Source organism: Galendromus occidentalis, unplaced genomic scaffold (assembly GCF_000255335.2).
Source record: "Galendromus occidentalis unplaced genomic scaffold, Mocc_1.1 scf7180000077463, whole genome shotgun sequence".
In the NCBI taxonomy this organism is placed as follows: Eukaryota; Metazoa; Arthropoda; class Arachnida; order Mesostigmata; family Phytoseiidae; genus Galendromus; species Galendromus occidentalis.
In genome coordinates this window covers 94,668-111,806 of record NW_003805451.1, presented here as the reverse complement: position 1 = coordinate 111,806, position 17,139 = coordinate 94,668, and the positions used below count along the sequence as shown (strand labels likewise).

The following is a 17,139-nucleotide window of genomic DNA, read 5'->3' as shown; positions in this document are numbered from 1 at the left end:
TGCGTAGCTTTTCTGCCGCTCCTCGAGAAACGCACCAGGCTCACGGTGCAAAGGTGACCGCAATGCGCATCGACCAACTTGAGCCGGAGATTCCCTCGGAAGAGAGAGTCCGAGAACCCACATGTTGCTGAAGCTCGTTCGGTTCCGACGTCAACCGTCCGATTATGAGGATGATTACCTCACCAAGAAACGTCGAATCCCGATCGAGTCGGAAAAATCCATCTAGCGGGATTCCGTCGAACAAATTGTATCCTATCAAGCGCTCGGAATGACAGAGAAAGGAACTTGATTTCGCGTCACCGACTGAGCAGGAACCGCTGAGAGACCGGATCGGCATTGAATCTGGGCGGCCGATCATCGACGGGCGGCACTTTGTCACCAATGAGAAGGATTGATTTCCTCAGTTCGAGGAGTATCTGAAAGGGCAAAGCGTCATCAAACTATTTCCCCCTCCAAACGATCACTATCTCAGTTCCGAAGATCGTTGCGCAACGCGAGCTCTGGAGGAACGAAGTAGGCTCTGCAATAACGTCGACATGTCCACACGATCCCTCGATTCGGACAATGCCCCTCGAATGGTCTCTCCAGCGGGTACGACTCAAGCGTCGGAGTGGCAAGACCACAGCGAGTGAGCGAGCAATCACTTCTGAAGATCCACGGTGAGTCTGGCGGAGTGATGGCCAGGCCAATATTGATCTTCCTAATTGAGCCATGTTTATATTTGGTTAGCTCGACCTCATGTCATCGGCAGACATCCCCAATAGAAACCTCATACCCAAGCTCGGCCTCGGAGGAGACAGAGTCAAGTCCGCGACGGCGTAGGTGGAGCTCAATGCAATAGGAAAGGAATAATCCGCAGAGACGATTCTGCCGATATAGATCTCCTCTTTGGGATCGATAGGGGATGCTCTCGAAACGACCGAGCAAAATTATTCGAAAAATGTCCTGTGGATATTCTTCGTGTATAATTGACCACCGTGATTTCCGAATCATGTCATAGGTCAGAGTGGGGCTTTGTTTTTTTCTTTTTAATTTATTTCCAGCGTCGCCCAAAAGTCGGAGTCTTCAGGGATCATGATTCCGGCGGAACGAATTTCGGTTTCTTGGTGATCAGAGCCCCCAATTCGCTGTTTCACGCCCAGCAACGGTAAGATCTTTGATATCGCCTTGCCACGTTCCCACCGTGCCGCAGCTCCGGAGATCTCCACACTCCAAAATCGTATCGGATTCTCTAGAGTCGAAAACTCGAGCCCCTCGGCAAGGACCGAAGCGAGATTAGTCTCGCGACCTCCAGGAGAAATAGACCGGGACCTCAGCCGACGATTTCATTGTCCACCGCCTGACCGCGCTGTGGCTTTCGGAAACGTGTGAAATATCAGACACAGTCTTTTGACCAGATGTCCGCGGCCGGTAGCTATATGTGTCTTATCGAGAGGAGTTCCTTATTGAAAGCTCGGCCGCACGCACATGCATTTGTCCATCCGTCCCTTCCTTTCTTCGTTTATCATTATATATTGGAAGAACACCGGGAACACATACCGCACTCCGCCCCCGACATTTTCTCAACAAGTCGCGGACCGCCCTGTCACACTCCGAGCAGCACAATGGAACGGTATGGGAACCCGGTGGCCCTGGGAAGGAGCCGTCGAGGTTAGAACCTAGCGACGACGACTACAATAGGAGACTAGCGAAGTGTGTGGGAGCCTCGAGCTAATGAACTACAACTACAGAGAGGGACTTTCTACACTCTGTGCATTAGTGTCGCCTCGTTGGGAACACATTGGCTGGAAGTTGTAGCTGTTGTCAGCGTCGAAGAGAGGCGCTGCTGTATGAGATTGATTTTGAAGACGATCGAGCTCCAAGAAGGCGATCCAAACTCTTTCGCAGATTCGAAATCACAAAACGTCATTCGATGACATTCACGCAATGTCTGGATTGACTAATCTCTTGAGTCTGTTTTCGGGGTAGTGGGATTTTATTCCCCCCGAGCCCCGAAGAATCATTCCCTCAGAAGAAAATTTCATTTGCTATGGAACGCTTATTTTTCAGCGAGGATAATTCGCTCTGATGCTTAGGGTTGCTGAGTATTGGGAAAGTCCCGTCATCCAGCTGACTGAGACTGGACAGATACTCTTCGTCTCATTTGCGACAAATCCAAGCCAGCTGCAAGCGAGTCACACGTAGCACCGTTGCGAATCCTGTTGAGTAACTCTCGAGCGCATCCCATGTTAGCTACTCACAGAACGATCATGAAGTCATCTGTTCTCTCCCCCCTTAAACTCCCCGTCTTACATTCCTGTCGTTAGTCTCTTTCATTCGCTCATCTGTCCATCCATCCTTCTACTTTCTCTCTCCCACTCTCTCTCTCTCTCGGAGACCTCGTAGGTTACAGCCAGAGCTCGGACGAAGCCGAGCCGGCTATGGCGAGCTCGAATCGACAGAGCTTCGCGGGTACTCGACAGAGCTGCGCGGGCCGCAGCGAGCAGGCGGGGCCAATCAATTTCGCTCGTGTAAAAATATTGTCACTTTGTATGCTAGCACCCCACACTGGTTCTCACGAGCCAGTAGTCGGCCGAGTGAGTGAATGAGCGCGCGCGCGCGAGCCGCACGAGTTGACGGAGTCCAAGTGAGCATCGCTCAGAGAGTGCTCAAAGTCAAGCGGCAACCACCCGTCGAGACGATGGCCCGCGGATCCGGAGTCGTCGAGGGTCACTGGAACGATGAAAATGAACATCGAGCTCCATTTATGGCACAGATGCTCCTTGTCGTCATCCACTGGGTCGACATGATTTCCCTCGTAGCGTCTCCATTGAGCGGAGAACGCCCTATTGGTGCGAACCGAGTTGATCCGAGGTCGATTTCCTGCCGACCGAAGAATATCACCAGCGAAGGTACTCGATTTTTCGGAAGCGTACGTCGCGAATGGATACCTCTTTGTCCGGATCACTCGTCATGCCTCGTCGTATCGGCAGAGCGATTGCCCGGGGAGACGGATGAATAAAAAGGCTTATCGAAGGAAATAGTGTTTTGTCGGCGATCACGACATGATCTTCCCACAGTAGCAGCACTGCTGCCCTCGCCCGAGCTATTTAATAGCTCAAATATCACGACGAAATTCGACACGACATCATCTCTGCAGACGATTGGTGATCACGCACGAGGCCAGGTCACGATAATATGGCTTCGATTCAGTGCCGTCGCAGGACGAGCTACAACACGCCAATCCTAAATGTCCGACCAGCTTCGTTCGACTCCTTGTTGTCGACCTGCCTGCACGCGTCGCGCCGCGCGCCGTGAGGATTATCGTCTCGTCCCATCGCCGTCACGCAGACGGGAGGGATGATTTCTGTTTCTTGCTTCCTCGAGGATGCGATGCGGGAGATTCAATAATTCGCGATTAGAAAAAGAAATTCCGCACGGTATGCTGAATAGAGAACTCTTGTACACGGAGGCGGATAAAAAGCGGAATTCTGCGAAAAAACTGCGTGAGTGGCTCGATTCTCCACATAGACACCACGGGTCGAAAGAGGGTCGAGAAGTCCTTTCCACGCGTTGTACGGCGGTCCATCCGAGAGCCAATGGTCTCGAACAGAGCGAGAGATGTGGATGAGGAAACAGAGATCGTGCCGTGGGAAGGAGTCTCGGGTCGCTGGCGACAGATTGATGAAGTCACAAGAACAGCTAAAAGAGCGGGAGGGATAGAGAGCGGGAGCGACGAAGTAAGAGAGTACAAGATAGAGGAGAAGTGTAGCATCAGCGACAACAACAGCCACGACGACAACATCATCCGAAGTGATGCCAAGGAGAGCCTTGGGCACGTTTGCCTTGCAGCAAAAAGGCAACTGGCTTGAGTTCTTTTGTCGGTCGCCCGCGAACGCGAGAGAGAGAGAGAGAGAGAGAGCGAGCGAGCCAGCCGGCCAGCCAACCAGCAAGCCCGTCCGCCCGACTTCATAGAAATAGGGTAGATGGAAACATCCTCCGAGAATCCAACAACAACGACAACAGGGACGGCGATGACAAAGACGACAACGGCATCAACATCGACTGCGACATCAACAGGGACAACTGTAACTCGCATGAGAGAGGCGCATATGCAGACTGTCGACTCGGCGGAGTGTATTGTGCGAATCGCATCTCTGTTTACATGTCCCTCGTTCGCCTTTGTCGTCGGACGTCGAGCTTCATGAAACCGAACATCTGAGTAGCTGCAGCCTAAACTCAGAGAGAACGGAGAGGATAGGAAACTTTCAGAGTCTCCATGCTCGAACCTTCCGGAGTACTTTCGGAAGAGTCTCAGCCGTCGGATCGGCCCCGGCCGTCGCGTCGTTGAGCGATTCCAGGATCGACAGAATATGGGAATAATCCGCCGAGTGAAATCCTAAACCTCAGGAAGGGATTCCCATTGGTCCACAGCAGATTTTGGGAATGGCACCGATTCCCGAGCTGCAACGAGAAAAAAGTCCGATTGAGCTCGGGGATCAGACAACCCAAAACATTATAGTAGGCGAACAGTCAGGCGAAGAAAGACCACCACAAGCGGCAGACTTCGAAGACTCGGTCCGTGTAGGAGCCGAGGGACACCAGGGAGCATCGATCGCGGGGGCTCGAGGGAGACGGCTGAAAGCAGGGGCAACTTCCGCTCTCACTTCCGGCGGAGGGGCTCACGCATGCGCCTTAGTGTGACTTCGAATCTCTGTCTGTTGGGTTCTGAAAGAGCCTTGTAATATAAGAATCCTGTTTAGACATCAGGTCCCGAAGCTCGGAGATGGTGCGTCTGATTTACTACGACGACGAGAACGGAGACATGGTGGGACGTCGGGAATGCCTCTCGTTCGACCGCCGATCGCTCTGTGACGTCAAAGCTTGAGTTTCGCGCATGCGTCCTAATTATGTCCACTGCGAGAGGAGTCGGTGAAAGTTTCGTTATACTCGGGAAGGTATCTGATGAAGTCCCGCGACCGAATTTTCCCGTCTCCCCGGTCGGATTTGGGTCGTAGAGTCCTGCTATGCGGTTAAATTCTCCTGGATTTTGGCTTCCGAAGCGGCATTTTCCTCCTTACCGGCGGAAAATTATCCGGCCCCGTCGTGTTTCAGGCCGGACTATCATTCCACAGAAACATTTTCGACATGTCGATGGCGCGATGGCTTGGAAATGCGGAGATCGATCGATACCCCTCATCGTTTGATATCTTGGAGCCGATAATCTGCCATCTAATACTTCCACCTTAACACGCTCCATTTGCTCGACGAAAAATCACGCTCGCTCGTCCGCTCGATAATGTATCGAGCTGCAGACGAACAAGGCATAAGCGTGTGCCGAGGTCTTGAGCATTCGATGGAAGTCCGCCCCCCGACAGGAGGGAGCCTGTCCGAACGGAGGGACTTGTATCCGCCTTGAGAGACTGATGTAAGATTCATGAAGCGAACTGCGGATTCACTCGAGTGGAAGACCACCGAGCTATTTCTCCACAACAAGAATCGAGAAACAGATCCGCGGTCAACCCGATCCTGCGCGGAGTAAAGGGAAGTGAACTCACTGAAAGCAAAGCTGACTTGTCCCAGCTTCTCCAGTGTCGGCCGAACGTTGACCATGAATGCCCCAGGCTCGGTGGGTCAATGTGGATCGATTGACGTTCGATCCGGGAATCAGGTGCTGCTGTCGAGACCCGGTCTTCTTCGTGGCTGCTTCAGTGGTGACGTCGGAGAATCGAATGGATTTAGAGTCTCCTTCTCGGATGCTTCGGGCTTGTTATCCGACGTCAAGGTCGAGTCATTTCGTAGTCCGAATATCTCAGAGTTCAATCTCTAGATTGGGGCGGGAGTGGAAAAAACAATTGCAGAAGTGTGTTGGGTCATGCATGCTGCTTACGGAGACAAGTGACAACTCTGTCCCACCCGCCGGGCCCGTGCAACCGCTCGCGAGCATTCCCTAGAGGGAAGATGAACACCAAATGTTGAGAATCCCAATCAGAGTCAATCTGCGCAACTTGCTCACTCCACACGTACCGAGTGAATTAAAATACATTTCCACCTCAGCAGGTAGGAACAGGTGGTTGGGTGCCCGCTGCCTCCCTGGTAGGCTGGTTGGATGCCTGCTTGACTGGTCGTGCAGATTTACAGATTGGGCGGGGTGGTGAAAACACTGTGATTGAAGCGAAGAACAGATGCCAAAGAGAGATTTCAATGAGACAAGCTGTGCCATTTCGTCGATTGACTGACAATGCCTCTCAGTCAGTCGGAGGCGCTGACTAGCGGCTTCACTAACAAGTCGCTGATGAGCCTGGTTTTTGAGCTAAGGGCAGAGGGGAGTGATGCTTCAGATGATGTCGATAGGAAACGAGGTGGGAGGGAAGGGGACGCTGGTTACTTTCAGGTGAATGATGCGATTGGTTTTCGTAGCTCTGAGTGGCCAGTAGGGAATGCGAGTGGAAGCAGATCGCACGAGGGCTCAATTCAAAGAGCGCCACACACCGGCAGATTAGTATTTAGATCACTGGTGAGTGAGGGAGGCGAGAGGAAATGTCGGCAATTTCGATTCGAGGTGAGGAACGGTGAGCCCTCCTGAAGCGAGTCGTGTGTTTCTGAGTAAACACGAGCGAGCTGAGCAAGGACGTCTTTTCTCGCTTCGGACGCCGGCGCGTGTCTATGTTAATCTCGATTGGAAATCGCTGGGATTGTCAAACATGTAACTACACATCCTGGAGCGAATATCCTGTGCCCGCCTTTTCCGCGATGAACTTTGTATTTGCTCTTCATTCCACCCTATATGCTCAACTTCAGAATCGCTGTACGGGGCGCATCCGACGAAGCTTCGAAATGTTTCAATTCTCAGCTCGTCTCCGACATGATGAGTCCACGGAATCGATTCATCGACGAGGTTTTCGCCGCAGGCTCCTACGCTCGACCTTCGGGAGGAGTCTCGATCTCGGTTGGATTCGACCACTCTGGGATGCTTCAGGAACTCGGTGCGCGCCACTGTGGAAAAATTCAGCGAGCCTTTCCGCTTTCCCTGGTCACTTGGGTTACATATGTATCTTTGAATGAGGAACTACCGTGTGCCATGTTTCTCTCGGGTGGGTATCGGAGTCGCTAGCGAAAACCATGTAGTTCAAACGCTCGGAGCTGCTCGCTTGGAGCTCATCGCTCAGTCCCGTGCCGAACATTAAACCCGTGGACACGTGCCAAGACATGCAGTGATCACTAGCTTGGCCGACTGGCAACAGTGACTGATAAACTCCGAATCTTACTAGTCGCTCGCCGAAAGTTTCGATGTACGGTGTGTCTGTGTGTTGGCTCGTTCCCTGTCAACTCGTAGGCAGCTAGGTAGTTCCACTACATGTATGTGTGTTTGTGGATGTGTGACGCCGCTCGAGAGAGATCCTGCAACAGAGCCAGCGAGCTTGTTGTGACCGCTTCGAACATATCGGGGGCTACAGGAAATCAAACCAGAAGTCGGAAGCCGTGATATCGCTCCCCTGTTTGTACGCATTCGAGCCACTCATCAACAGTCTGCTCGGAGTGGATATCTGAGTTCAATCGTTCACGGGGTTTCGCGATATATTCGATCCTGCCTAGCTCGGGAGACCTCAGACACTAGATCATAGTGAAAGGGAAGGAATTTGCCCGATTTCTGGCTTCCCGGCTCCTAATCTCGAATCCAAATTCAGAATTCAATGCTACGGCTCCTCCGAGGCTTCGAGGTGTACTGGTTTGTATCGTTTAATAATTTATATTAATAATCGTTTAATAATTTGTATCGTTACAGTGATATTATCGGGGTAAGAAACTTGAATTCCGAGGCAGCCGGGCTCAATTGATACCAAACCAACTCCGGATAAGTGCGGAAGAGCGCCCGTGAGAACTCGGAGCGATCTTGCCTTGATTCCTTCCTGAATTTCCTTCTTCCCATTTTAGTCAGTCAGAGGTATGAGCAGCTAATCGCTCTAGCTCAACAGTGTTCAAGCATCGCCCCGATTCCGGAGAACTCCGAGCTTGGGTGAACGTAACTGAAAAAACAAAACAGGAATCCTTTTCCCAGGATACTTCACGAACTATTGAAGGGCTCCAAAGTATCTGACGAGAACTCGGGTCTCTCCCGTGGCCAATGGATGTACCGGAGCGAACACCGGCGCCCGTTCCCCATTTGAGCCCAGCAGAGCAATCCGGTGGTCGGATGAACGGAGGACTGGATGCGTCGATGGGTGGATGCTCATTGCGTCGTCATCGAGCGCGCTCTTCACGAACCAGCACACTTGTTGAAAGAATCTCTTCATCGCTGCGGAGCGCTCGTGTGAGAGGGCGCTCGCTCGCGTGGACTCGTGAGCTCCTAATCCCGAGCCAATAATCCTCAGAGCGTGTCGAGGCTTTCACCATAGAGCTCGTTAAATGAGGGCAGGCCAGAGATTGAAAGCTTTTAATGTTCGTAGTGGTACTATTAGGAACAGAATTGTCGATGACAAAGAACGAGCGTGACTTCGAGATTCTAATACTTTTGCGGGACAAACCCTCACTTCGGATTGAGGAGCTTCTGTTTCATAGAGCATATGCCTGGATCGGAAGCCCCAAGTCGGGGCACGCAACGTGCGCCTGACTTTCGGCGGACGTCGGACTCGCCACTGCATTCCGAACACCGTTCCCCCCGAGTCCGATGAGGGATCCAGATATCCGGCTGAGAGGTCTGCACCCCGGACCGTTATAAATGTCAATGTCAATTTTGTAATATTGTGCTCAGCGTGTGCCTCCTCCCTAGGGGTCTGTGTCCCTGTCTCTGTTTTCAATAAGGATTCCCTTGCCGTTGAGTCGGAAGATCATCGGCTAATAATGAAGCCACCTGTGTCGCGGCCATCGCAGGAGAATCGATTGCTTTCGGGAGATCGCTGCAAAAACAAATACGGATGAAAATGTAATGGAACCAATAAACGCACCCTGACGACGCTAAGTCAACAAAGTGTTTCAGAGGCGAAGTCGGAGCTGGTCGGAGCTCTAATCCGGAGTCTGAGCCATCCTCGAGAATCCGGAATCGGACCATCCTGATCGGTATCCCGATCTCGTTTACGGGGAGATGAGATCAGAATCGGTCCAGCATCTCTCCATCCCAATACAAGGTCGAGGGCAAAAGATATGATCTAGCGCTGGTGGTCTTCTCGAGTCTACTTCGAACGAGCTTCGAGTCGTGGGGAGGCTATGAGGGGGGTCCATTCGAGGGGTTATTCATGATCATGTTGGTTCTATGGATGTATCAGGGGTTGTAAACTGGTCACCGACGTAGATTATCATGTTCAGGGACCAGGGATCAGATCGGGGTACGGCGGTCGGAAATGTAAGAGGGATACCTGCCTACTTTGAAGCCGCCTAGAAAGCGGGGGAAATAGTTTCTGCCAAAAGTTAGATCCGTATTCAGCCTTCGACGCGTGAGGAACGTGTCCCGGGTCGGCTGCTCCTTTCCCCCCAGAACGGTGTACTCCGAGCAAGAGTCGAAGATTCATGTCTCATCACTTGCGAATTTCCCCGGAGATTCACCTTACGTAGGAAGATGCGCTTTCCGAGCTCACATTATTCACCGGAATATTTTTGGATCATACTACTGGGAGTGACGACTCTTCAAAGCACTTTCGCTCCGGCTCGGTATGGAAAAAGAACTAGCCCCTCCTCACGATTCTGGGTCCTCGATATCGCTCACAAGCTGGCAACCGGATCGCAGGACAGGCCCAGACGTTTCCTTCACGCTGCCGTCGTTCGTAGCAGTGCCTGTGCGTGAGGCGCCCGCTGACTGACCCGAGCCCATCAGATTCGATAGAATGACAAAATAAGGTTGATCCATCCTTATCTGACCTTCGGGAGCCTTGAATAGCCCTCCAACCCGAAGGACGGACGAGCTCGAGCCCGCCCTCCAGATCCCGAATTTTTCCGCGAGCTACGGACCCTATTGGAGCTGCCTCGACTACAATGAATAGCGGTCGACGCACGTTTGCTGCGCGATCATTGTTCCTCCTCGGCGAGGATCCGTATCGACGGTAGCTTGCCGAGTTCGCAACGCTAACCCGCTGCTCAATCCTGATCCTGGTTGAGATATCATGGGATATCTCCCACCGACGTCGAGTCGCTGAGCTAAAGAGAACGTCCTCGCGGAACGCTTCTTTTAGAAACCCTTGTGGACCATCGGCGCCAGCGAAAAAATCAAACAGCTCTCACGAGGGTCTGGTCCCAACGACCCCGAGGACACGACAGGAGCCCGCCTCCGATCTCGCTCCGCGTTGGCTGGAATATTCCATACGAAGATTCAGCTGAGAGCGGGAAATTCTTCATCCGAGGACGCGCTCCTCTGTCCCGTGGATCGCGAACGGTCGAGACTCGAGAGGGACCGGCGCATTGCAGAGGACGGAGGACCGGTCAGACCGTCGGCCCACGGTCGGAAAAACGACATGTATCGGAATCCGGTCCGGAGCAGGGGCCCTGAATCATGCTCAAGAGGATCCTTGTTTGTTCCCCCTCCGGAACGTGCCAAGCGGAGGGGCGAGTCCCGGAAGGTGGGGGTCGACGCAGAGAGGAAGAGCAGGCATCTGTCTTGGGCAAAGTACGGGACGTTCTCGTCCCACGACGGAAAGTCCCTCCAGAACTCTCGACGCCGAGGTTCGCTAATGGCTGATGGCTGTCGTCGGCCGCTGCACCGATGCAGTCGCTAATCTCTGCAGCAGAGACAGCGAGTGGGCGTCGGGTCCGCTCTGAGATTTGAGGCGTGGTTTGGTCCTCCCGCAGCCATTGGCTCCCCCGGCGCAACCCCGTTGCGAGGATTGGTCCCCCGCGGGGGAGCCGGTCCAATTCGAGCGCTGCTTGAGGGCCACGCATGCGCACTTGGCTATTTGCTGCGGGCGGTACGGATATGTGAAATAGTATGTTATAGCGGAAGGAAGGAAGTACTTTCAATAGGCTGGCGTGTTCAGTGCACACCGGACGTGCATCTCAGGAAACGATCGACGGATGCGGCTCGACGAAGAAGACGCTGACTGAAAAAAACTGTGAAAAGTGAACAACAACAACAACGGCAGCAGCAGCAGCAGAAACGACGACGGCGTCGACCACCGAAAGAACATCTGGTCAACCAGTTGACGATCTTCCGAACGAAGTTGTTGAATCTCGAGAGCTCGTCCTTCCGAAGAAAGAAAGGTGCCCGCCCGACGTATTGTGTGCTCTGATCGCGACGCAAGCCGCCGCCGCCACCCGTCACTTGCCGGTGCTCCTCGTTCACCGAGACGAAAATTAGTTCGAAGACCTTAATCGAAATCTACGCAGCCACTTCGACACTTCCCGTCCGCAGTCGACGCAGTAGATCTAGTGATGATGCTTACAGGTATGTGGAACCAGTGTCGAGAACGAGTTAGTCACGAGCGCCAATGGCGAATAGGTGATCCGCGGGAAAAATCGTCGATTCTGAGATTTGGAACGACGCCGACTGCTCAGAAACACTCCAGCCGAGATTTAAACGAGCTGCGAGACAAAAATTCGTGCGATTGGGGTGTCGGAGCGGGATTGGAGCCAGAACTCTGAGCTGACTCGATACCCCGACCTCAGGGGGACCTTGCTCCGGTCTCGCATAATGGCCGAGCCGAGTCCCTATCGACAGAGCGGTTCACTTTCACTCACTCAAAGTTCCATGGTCCGACCTGTTTCGCGGTCCGGAGCAGATAGAGAGTGGGGATGTTCTGTGACTCGACAATCATGACAGAACGAGGCTCTCAGTAGAATTATCCTCTGAGCACGATCGGAACCGGAACATTTCAAAGAATTTTCGAAGACAAGCCCCGAAAATCGGTACGAAAAAAAATCCTAGGTAGGGCACGAAATTCTTGTGGAAGAAGAAGCTAGTGCATGGTAGCTCTCACCGGCGGCCGCGAAGGGTCGACCCGCGGCAAACCCATCAGGCAGACCAGCGGTTGAAGGTCGGATGTGAATATCCATGATTCCGTCCTAACCTCGGAATCGATTCATCCGGTCTACCGCGAATCGGGAGCAAAAGTGCGGGCGGGAGCGGATTTATCCGCGAGGTCTATCTCTCTCGAGAGAAGTAATCCCGAATAATTCCAGAGAAACTCTGTCTGCGACCCTCACTGGATCGAAAATCGGAGCCGCTCGACCAATCTGCCCGGTGGGCGCGTAAATTCCCATGGAGAGCCCATCCCAGGTTTTTCCCCTGGAATTCGGGGCTCTGACTGAGAAAATTTCACCCGAAGTCGGTATTCCGAAGAGAAGATGCGCTTGTTGCACCGACACCGAAAGTTTTGTTCCTGCGATACGCCAAACCAGAAAAACCACTTGGTGTCATGGCCACGGCACGTCAGCGGTCACTTAGGTCTTGAGCGGGAAGGCGACATCACTTTTTATTCGACATCGAGCTCGTAGACGTGCGGTCCATTATGGCGAGGGAGCCACCGTCAACTTCCGGACTGCGCGAGGTTCCAGCCCTCCCCCGATCGCCGCTTGTTCGGTGTGCCTTTGGCCTGGCTCTGCTCGAAGCCTCCTGAAGCTACACAGCCAGTTCCCACAATCAATTACAGCGCACGGGAGCGACTTACAATGAGAGTCGGCCATTCTCCGCCGACTGACTCGCAGTCTTGTAATTGGCACCGAACTCCCCCGCCAACTCTCTCTCTCTCTGACTTTGTGAGAATATCATCACGGGATGAACGATATGTTTGACAGCTATTCAGACGCGGTGCTATTCTTCATTTCATGCAAGCATAGCAAACGGCGTCTCGAACACCAAAGTCAAAGTCACTCGGAGTGAATTCTGACCGAGCGTGCGCCGCCAAGCGACGACCTCTCTCCCTCGAGCTGGGATTCCTTCCTTATCTTGTGTTTTCGGGGATTCCGAGACGAACACGTTCTCATTCCCTCCATTATTTTCGAATCACCCCTTCTCTCATGGATGAATTTTTTGTTTCGTCCCAACTCGACGCTGATAGAAAGTTATCATCGCTGACGATCACACACGAGCCCTGAAAACAACGATGAGAACAAAACTGGTCTTTCTAGAACCCAACTATCGGAGCACGTGGGCGTCGTCGTCGCCTTCTCCACCCCACGGCGTCGGCAGCGGCGCCACGGTCCTAGGCAGCGGTCAGATTCAGCTATGGCAGTTCCTCCTGGAGCTACTTTCCGATTCTTCAAACGCCAATTGCATCGCGTGGGAAGGCAGCAATGGAGAGTTCAAGCTCACCGATCCCGATGAAGTAGCTCGTCGTTGGGGAGAACGCAAAAGCAAACCCAACATGAACTACGACAAATTGAGCAGAGCTCTCCGCTACTACTACGACAAGAATATCATGACCAAGGTACGTGCCGCGACCATCCAACGATCGTGGAGCAGCGAGAGTCCCGTGTGGGGCTCGGAATCGACTGGACGAGGTCATTAAATTCCCTCCCCCTCCGTTTCCAGGTGCACGGTAAACGGTACGCTTACCGCTTCGATTTCCAAGGACTCGCCCAAGCAACACAACCCCAAGGACCGTCAGCGCCACTCGGAGTCGGATCGTCTCTGGATCCTGTCGGTGTCAGCTCACCCACGTCGGCTGTCGGCGTTGGCGTGGGCAGCATGGGACACCATTCCCAGTACTTCCAGAGCAAGTACCACCCGAGTTCGTCTCACAGCGAGCTGTTCAGCCAATCCGCCACGCCGTACCACGCGCACGCAAAACTAAACTTTAATTCTTCTGGACTGTTTGCACCGAATTATTGGCCAACAAATGGAGGTGAGTGTTCGATTCAGCCTCGATAATTTATTTTTGTTCCGATTTTTATTTTTCATTTTCATCTCGATTCGAGGATCACGATAATTTCTTTCATTTCTCCCCGTAGGAGTCTGGGAACCACCGAGCTGCAGCAGTGGACACGGAGCATCGTACGGCTACCCCTGGCCGGCGAGTTCCGCGCCGTCTTGCGCAGCGCCTCCACCTTCGCTGAATTTGAATAGTCGGACGACACCCTCAAGTCCACCGACCTCGAACGTAGACTCGATTATCAGCTCATCGGCTGGTGGTCTCACCTCGGTTAGCAACAGCATAGCCTCTTCTTTCTCGGCCTGAGCTAGTGTTAATCGAGGTGACGCCTAACAGGGTGGAGATTGCAACAGTGCAAATAGTCCGAATGTGATTATCCACACGGCCGGTGTCGGCAAGCGGCAGAGATCGAATTCGGAGCCCGTTCGTGTCAGGAGGAATAGCTCGATTCGGCTTCAGAATCTCTGCTGCTACCGACATCGGATCGGGCCGAGTCATTCTCGACCAATTCCACGAGCGTCGTCGCATGCAACACACGGTCGTCGTATTCGATCCGTGGTCGCTGATCTCTTGCAATAAGCGACTACTGAAGCCAATGCCAATCGAACAGCGCGAGTTCTATACAAGGAGAGAAATTCCTGAGACTGTTCATCATGTATTGTGTAAATAATTGTGCTGGTGGCCTTCTGTCTAGGACCAGGCAGGGAAGATTGCCTTGGAGAATATCCAAACACGTACTGCGTGTGAAAGAACACAAAGCAGATAACGAGGAAGACGAGGACGGAGGTAATAATAACAATAACTGAAACACTGAGCAACAATAAACAACAACAAGTGTCAACACCGTATGAATTTTCCCGAATGTTTGTCGCACAGTCCCTGCACTGCGCTGAAGCTGAGACTGTTTCGGCGCCTATTAGTTCGTTGCGTCGACGGGGGGCGGGGGCGGCTCGCGAAGAAACAGGACCGGAAGGGATTGTTCCCTCCATAAATAGTTTATTATAGATATTTTTAACATAGTATATAATCTTGTTTTAGAACATTTATGGGGAACTACTCAAAAATTGGCAGTTCCTCCCATTGGCAGAATCACGTAGCAGAATCTCTCCGACGAGAAATGTGATCTCAGCATAATCATCACCGAACGTTTCACCATGACCAGGTTCACCCAATCTCTGGGCGAATTCGCGTACATGGAATCCGAGCACTCGTCGAAATCATCTCTAGCGTTCGTCGAAAACGGTCCGGTCGAATTTACGGGTCGGGTTTCTGATAATTGTCCAATCCTTGAGGACATTGCGACGGCAAGTCGCCCATCCACCTACCGGATCTGCACATGAGCCGGCGCGCAAACTTTTGGTAAAAACCTCCTTCTGGGGGTCTACAATAATAGTCTACGAAAGCTCCATCAGCACCTTCGTAATACAACATATCGTCTCTGTGAGGAGCCGGTCCGCAGCTCGAGCTGGAGCGTGGGGTTGGTCTAGAGGGCACTGCTGTTGGCGGAGGTGGACGGGTAGGCGGCGCAGTGGGACGGGAATCGCCGCACGATTCAGGAACGAAACCTTGCCACCGGCCGTCGACACACTTCAAGAGGTAAGAACTTCCGCGGTCGGGGCAACTGTATTCAACGAAACCCAAGCCGAAAGTCACCGACATGTCGTGGCGGTATGGGGGTGCCCGACATTCCTGGGCGGCGAAGGCCGCCGATTGTAATAAAGTCACAGTCAATGCTAGTACGTAGATCATGATGATTCAGTGAAGATCGCGAGTTTGGCGCTTTCTTTTTATAGTTCCAGTAGCCCTCTCTTATACAGTCCGTCGGTCGTTGCGCGCCGATCTTCCTCTGAAAGAAACAGGTCAAGTTTACAGCGGGATGACGTCATCCGAACGAAGCTCATATTTTAACGCACTCCATCGACGACGACGACGACCCGTTTACTCGAAATGATGATGATAAACAATGAAGGCTCGCTCTCTTTCTCCTTCTTTCCGTCGTCATACTAGTTCCCTTCGATATCGTTGACTCTGATTGGCTCTGAATGCATTCGGGATGAGTCGTCGGCTCAACAATACCGATAGCTTCTTCTATTACGACAGACTGACTGAGAAGCTGCTCAAAGACAGCAGGCATACGGTCTGTTGAAGTGAAGAAGTCTCGCGTGGTCCTTCTCTCCCTCGGGCTTCCTTGCGAAATCTCCGAAGTGAGAACTCGTCTGACCCTTCCGAGTCGAAATTCCGGGGTTTACGCACATAGACTTGAGGAATGAGCCATTGCTTTCCTTAAGAGGACTCGAGGCGTCACGCGACTTAATTGATCAAGCACTGGCCCGTATGTTTCAGGCGGAGTGAAGGAAAACAGAAAACGGGTCTGTCCGAACCCAAATAAGAACTTCACGGACTCGAGCCATACGAGACCAGAGTCGCGGAACTCAAGGGAAAGTTTGCTCATTTCACGAATTGAGGACAATCAAAATGAAGCCTGAGCTGACGTCGGGATACCGACAGACAGTCCATTGGACTGCAAACAGACTCTCAAGCCCTCAAGTCTAACGGATGCCGCATCGCGTTAGGGAGAGCCTTGACCAGCATCTCAATCTTCGTTAGCTTGATTCATCTATTCCAGAACTGGAGGGACCACATCTAACCGCGATGCTCGGAAGGTCGTTCCGACGGTGCTGATGCTTTCTATTGCATCGAAACCTCGAGGGAGATTCGAGAACCTCGCGAGGGTTTCGAGAAGAGGGGTTTTGCTCTCACCGTCCTTGGAACAAACTATACACGCATAACAACGCGAAGGTTCCAGGACTCTCAACAAGCTTGAGCAAATTTTAGAGGGAATATTCAGTGCAGGGAGCTCTTATCCGCGAAAGATCGCTGCGGCCCGCAAAGGACCGTGTCCAGGGAAAGTAGAGCCGGCGCCTCGAATGATTCTCTAAACGTGTCCCAGAGTCCCAGAGCGACCAGAACTCCTATCGGAGAGTCCGGAAACGAGCCTCATTAATCTTTCATTACGACCTGTATAAATCCGTGTGCATAAATCGCAACTGAACTGCGAGCCTCATTGATGATCGATCCGATAGTAAACGTTTGCTGTGTAAAAGCGGCCCGAAAATGAGAAGCTCCAGCAGCTTTGGTAGTACGTCTGATCTGCGTCTGGCAGTTTACTTCAAGGCAACGCTTCTCTATTCGATCTCTAAAGCCAGTTAAGAGACCGGCGGTCTTCACCAGATCGGATTAGCCCGTTTCATCACCCAGGCTTCATCGTCTCTCTCGGCGAGAAACAGACTTCCGCGAATTCAGAATGAACCACGCGAATTGGGAACGAAACACGACAACCCTCGAGAATCCTCGCCGCATGGTGTGC

At 52.6% G+C, this 17,139-nt stretch overlaps 1 protein-coding gene across 1 annotated transcript; it reads left to right on the top strand.

The window, feature by feature from the left end:
• The first annotated feature begins 11,286 nt into the window (after positions 1–11,286).
• On the top strand, positions 11,287–14,078 carry LOC100903751 (ETS domain-containing transcription factor ets-5-like). Its single transcript, XM_003744249.2, has 4 exons — positions 11,287–11,347; positions 13,030–13,328; positions 13,433–13,745; positions 13,852–14,078. Exons 1-4 carry the CDS (start codon positions 11,335–11,337, stop codon positions 14,076–14,078), a joined length of 852 nt encoding a protein of 283 aa, XP_003744297.1. The 5' UTR covers positions 11,287–11,334.
• The last annotated feature ends 3,061 nt before the right edge of the window (positions 14,079–17,139 follow it).